Source organism: Sinocyclocheilus rhinocerous, unplaced genomic scaffold (assembly GCF_001515625.1).
Source record: "Sinocyclocheilus rhinocerous isolate Xijiao unplaced genomic scaffold, SAMN03320098_v1.1 scaffold1292, whole genome shotgun sequence".
Classification (NCBI taxonomy): Eukaryota; Metazoa; Chordata; class Actinopteri; order Cypriniformes; family Cyprinidae; genus Sinocyclocheilus; species Sinocyclocheilus rhinocerous.
In genome coordinates this window covers 1,064,219-1,068,696 of record NW_015656599.1, presented here as the reverse complement: position 1 = coordinate 1,068,696, position 4,478 = coordinate 1,064,219, and the positions used below count along the sequence as shown (strand labels likewise).

General features: G+C 34.7%; 1 protein-coding gene across 1 annotated transcript in view; it reads left to right on the top strand.

The window, feature by feature from the left end:
* Positions 1–4,370: 4,370 nt before the first annotated feature.
* Positions 4,371–4,478, top strand: part of ncf4 (neutrophil cytosolic factor 4) — a 19,992-nt gene continuing 19,884 nt past the window's right edge. Inside the window, exon 1 of the mRNA XM_016528026.1 lies at positions 4,371–4,439. Coding sequence (XP_016383512.1) covers positions 4,425–4,439 — 15 coding nt within the window. The 5' untranslated portion in view covers positions 4,371–4,424. The remainder of the gene's footprint in view (positions 4,440–4,478) is intronic.

Below are 4,478 nucleotides of genomic sequence, written 5' to 3'. Positions count from 1 at the left end.
AAAAGTACAATAAATATATATAACCAAGCAGGGGCATTTGTTTTTGTATGTATGTATTTATTTATTCATTTATTTTTATTTAACGGACTCTTGACCTCTGTATGGTGCTATTAACATTGACATTCATCCCTCCTTTACTTTTGGCTTCTAGCAGGTGAGGAGAATTTCTTTTGGGCAGACAGACAGATAGAAGTTGAAGTGAGAAGGGACAGCAGAGAAGAAAATAGCTGTGTGGAAAACGTTACTTGTGGCATTAGGCAATTCATTGTAAATTAGCAGGCATAATCCCATAAAACTGCTGTGAAACGCCATTGCATTAAATTGATCAAAAGTGACAGTTAAGACATTTATAATTTTACAAATAATTTCAAATAAATGGTGTTTGTACATTAGAAAAACACACACACACACACACACACATATATATATATATATATATATATATATATATAATTATTAAGTAATCATATTATATTATAGTAGTTACAATCCAGCACTGTATAATTAAATATAATGTAAATATATATAAATATAGTGTGTGTGTGTATGTATATATATTACATTATATTTATTTATACAGTTCTGGATAGTAACGGAATACCTGTAATCTGGATTACATAATCAGATTACCCAGAGTACTTATAACTGGATTATATTACATTTTAAAATACTCATAATCAGATTACAGTTACTTTTTTAAGGATTACATGATTACACCATGAAACCTTGGTGTAACGTATTTTGAATGTACTTCATGATGTTGATATCAAATAATGGAATATATTTTCATTCCCTTTGCTCTTTATATCTATATGGTAGATTTAATGGTAAGTTTAAAACATGTTAGGTAAAAAAGGTAGTCTAAAAGTAATCTAAAAAGTAGTCAGAATACATTACCTAAAATGAGTAACCTAGATTGTTACCAACTACAGTTTTCATCAAGTAATCTGTAATCAGTAACAGACTACAATTTGTAAGTAATCCACCCAGCACTGTGTGTATGTGTGTATATATATATATATATATATATATATATATATTCTGTTAGTTTTCATGGTCAGAACAAGAAACGGAGCCCTGACGAGGCAAAAATCTGTCTTCCTCTTAGGGATTCCCTTTTAACACAGCACTTCCCATCTGTTAAATTTCGAAATATTGTTACTGTAGCTTGATCCTGCCTACATGACTAATCTAGTCTCTCTCTCTCTCTCGCTCTCTCTGTACCCTCTGTTCTCTCACCATGCAAGAGTGTTTCACTATTTTTTCCAGCCCTATTACATTATCCTGCCTCAGCAATACTCATACACGGGGCTCGCTGTGCAAAAGAAAAACGAAGACAGAAAGAAAGGCAGAGGGAGACAGAAATAGAAAGAAAACGGATCCACAAATGGACTGTCCTACTGCTAATAAATAAGGAGTGATGAGAGGACAGAGAAGGGAGGATGAAAATGGTGATTGGTCAAAAGGAACTTACAGTCGTTCACACAGAACGCACTGCTTTCCCATTGTTTTTCTATGTAATCATGCGCTAGGATAAACGAACACGTTTGACTGTTGCACTCCCGCCTTTCTAAAAACATGGCGTTCAGGTTAAAAGTTCAATTAATAACCTTGCATTTCCAATTGAGACACGACATGACAAAACTACCGTTACAATTATAATCAATATCAACAACTTCATTCATTATGACCTTGATTATAAAGTGAATAGTTTTGGTCCTGTATCGGTCAATACAGTGTTTCAGACGCACAATTATTATGCTTTCGTATTCAATATTTTAGATGTGGCTATTTTCACTAAACCAGGGGTCTCTAAATTCGGTCCTGGAGGGCCGGTGTCCTGCAGAGTTTAACTCCAACTTGCCTCAACACACCTGCCTGGAAGTTTCTAGTATCCCTCGTAAGATCTTGATTAGCTAGTTTAGGTGTGTTTGATTAGGGTTGGAGTTAAACTCTGCAGGACACCGGCCCTCCAGGACCGAGTTTGGAGACCCCTGCACTAAACTATATCACTAAAATGGCCACCACCATCAGGGGCCACCTGCTCAGTGCTCAATCATACACTTACCGACTTTGTAATAGTCACAGAGGAAAAAACTGGCCATCGTACACTAAACGACTGAGGATCATACACTACCAAAGTCGTTCCAATCACAACAAACTCACGCAGAAAGGTGCGCCTTGTTGCTAGGAGACGCGTGACAAATGAAAACAATATTTGTTCTAAAATCGGCTCAAAATATCAAACATGTTTGATATCCTCCGACTGGATGGAATCAGTTTGGAGTTAAAAAATCGACTGTGACCATCAAACACTACATGATTTTCTATTGAATCTGTCAACTCAAATCTGCAGACTGGCTCTGACTTTCAGCAACTAGCGTCAGCTTCTCCAGACAGTAAATCGGCAGAAAATCTTGGCAAAAATCGTGTAGTGTATTCCAGCCTTTAATGAGTCTTCATTTCATATATGTAAACAACATTTACATCATTTCATTTCATATTAATTTTTTAGGTGTAAAATATATTTCTCCTGAAGGATACAAAGAAACACACATTAGCAGACATTAGTTGACATACAATGGGCAAACCTGAGAACAGTCTTGATATATTGTTGCACTCTCTTCTGAAACTCACAAATGAGATCTTTTCTCAGTAGAAACATCTGAGAAGCAGGAGACTTACGAGTCTACAGGAAACAACTGACATATTAAAGAGATCTCATTTGTGATTGGTGTGACTGACAGTTTTAAAGACAACATGAAATAATATTTGCAACACATTTTACTTACATAAATGTAAGGCAGGACTTAATTTTATAATTTTGTAATTCAATCACTTTTTTGACAGCCCTAATCAATACACATCTTTATATAATTATGCATACATGAAGCATACTATTTCCAGCAATTTATGAAGTTTGTAGAAAACGTGTCCTCTGACCTACCTACTAATACAAGCACATACAGTAACACTGTTTGGAAAACAATCTCCAGATTCAAAGAAGCCCTGTCAGTCAAATCTTTACACTGTCCTCCTCTCATTTTGTGAGAACATATGCGCGAGCAGTAAACATAGGCATGTGTGTAACCTGTAGGTTGAGTTTTCGGCGCGTGGCAGCGAATGGCCTTGAATTGAGATTATGACACATTCGCTATTTCTTGCTGAAGTGGCAATGTGAAACCTCAGAAGCAAGAAAACAAAAACAAAAAAAACTCACAGCTGCCATGACCTTGAACTTAATGTAGAGTCTATGTGTATGTATATGATTGCAATGTTGTAAGGTTCACCCTCTTGGATTAAAACTGCCAGGACATTGTTGACATTCCCAGGCTTAAGGGACCTTAGAAGTACATTTAAAGTGTGATAGTAATACGTACAGAACAGTAAATATAGTCTGTTACACAGTCCCGTAACAAGACTGGCCTGCGAATATAGTGTTGCTATATATATATATATATATATATATATATATATGTTTGGCTGTTATATACAAGAGAACATCTTGACAAAATATATCTATTTAGGATCGTTAAATCATTTGTTACTTTGCAGATGGTCTGTTTGGTGCCACCTAGCGGTCACTCATTATCAGTGCATCTCAATCTTTCACAAGCCCTTAATTCTACTGATGTTCCTTGCTGGTAACACTTCAAAGAGAAAGGAAAACTTGAAATCGCATCATATGACCCCTTTAAGCCTAGACCAGAAATAAAATAAAACACTAAATAAAAAATCTCCTCATCCTCATGCAATTGTAAAACATTTAGCTGTTATTTATAAAAGACTAAATTTGTTAAGTGAACCTTTAAAGTTTAAGTGTGTAATTTCTGATTATACTGTTATAGTGGCACCAAATAAAAATGCTAAATTAATTATTGCTTTTCAAACAGGTTTCCCAAATAGGTATTATTTATAAAATAATAGTGATAATAGAATGGAATGTTTATTTATTTATTTATGATTATTAATATTTTAAGAGTTATCACTGTGGCTATATCAAAATCCCTTTTTTTTTTGACCGACTTGACTTGGTTCAGTCATGCAACCAATATAGTGAGTTGTAGGCGGGGCTATCTGTTTAGCTGACCAATAGCAGATTGGAGCAGATCATTCAATATTTTTGCAACTCCATTTGGTCACATAAGCATTGTGCAGAAATTACAACATAAAGATTAAAGTCACAGATAAATATAAGATAAATTTGCTGCTGAAATGTTTTAAGACCTGTGAAAGAAATAAACAAATTAAATTATTTCATCTTTAAAACCTTTAATGCAGTGTTCACATCCGAGTATATAGTGCAACCACAATGACTTGTCTCCCCTGTTGCAGGTGAGCTGATGTGAATTCCTCTCATACTCGAGCATTAATCAGACTGACTACTGAACTGAAAGAGAAAAAGATTCAACTACAAGACGAGAATGAATCAACGAAAGGTTGTCTATTTTTTTTTTTTAAGTAGGCCTAAAATTATA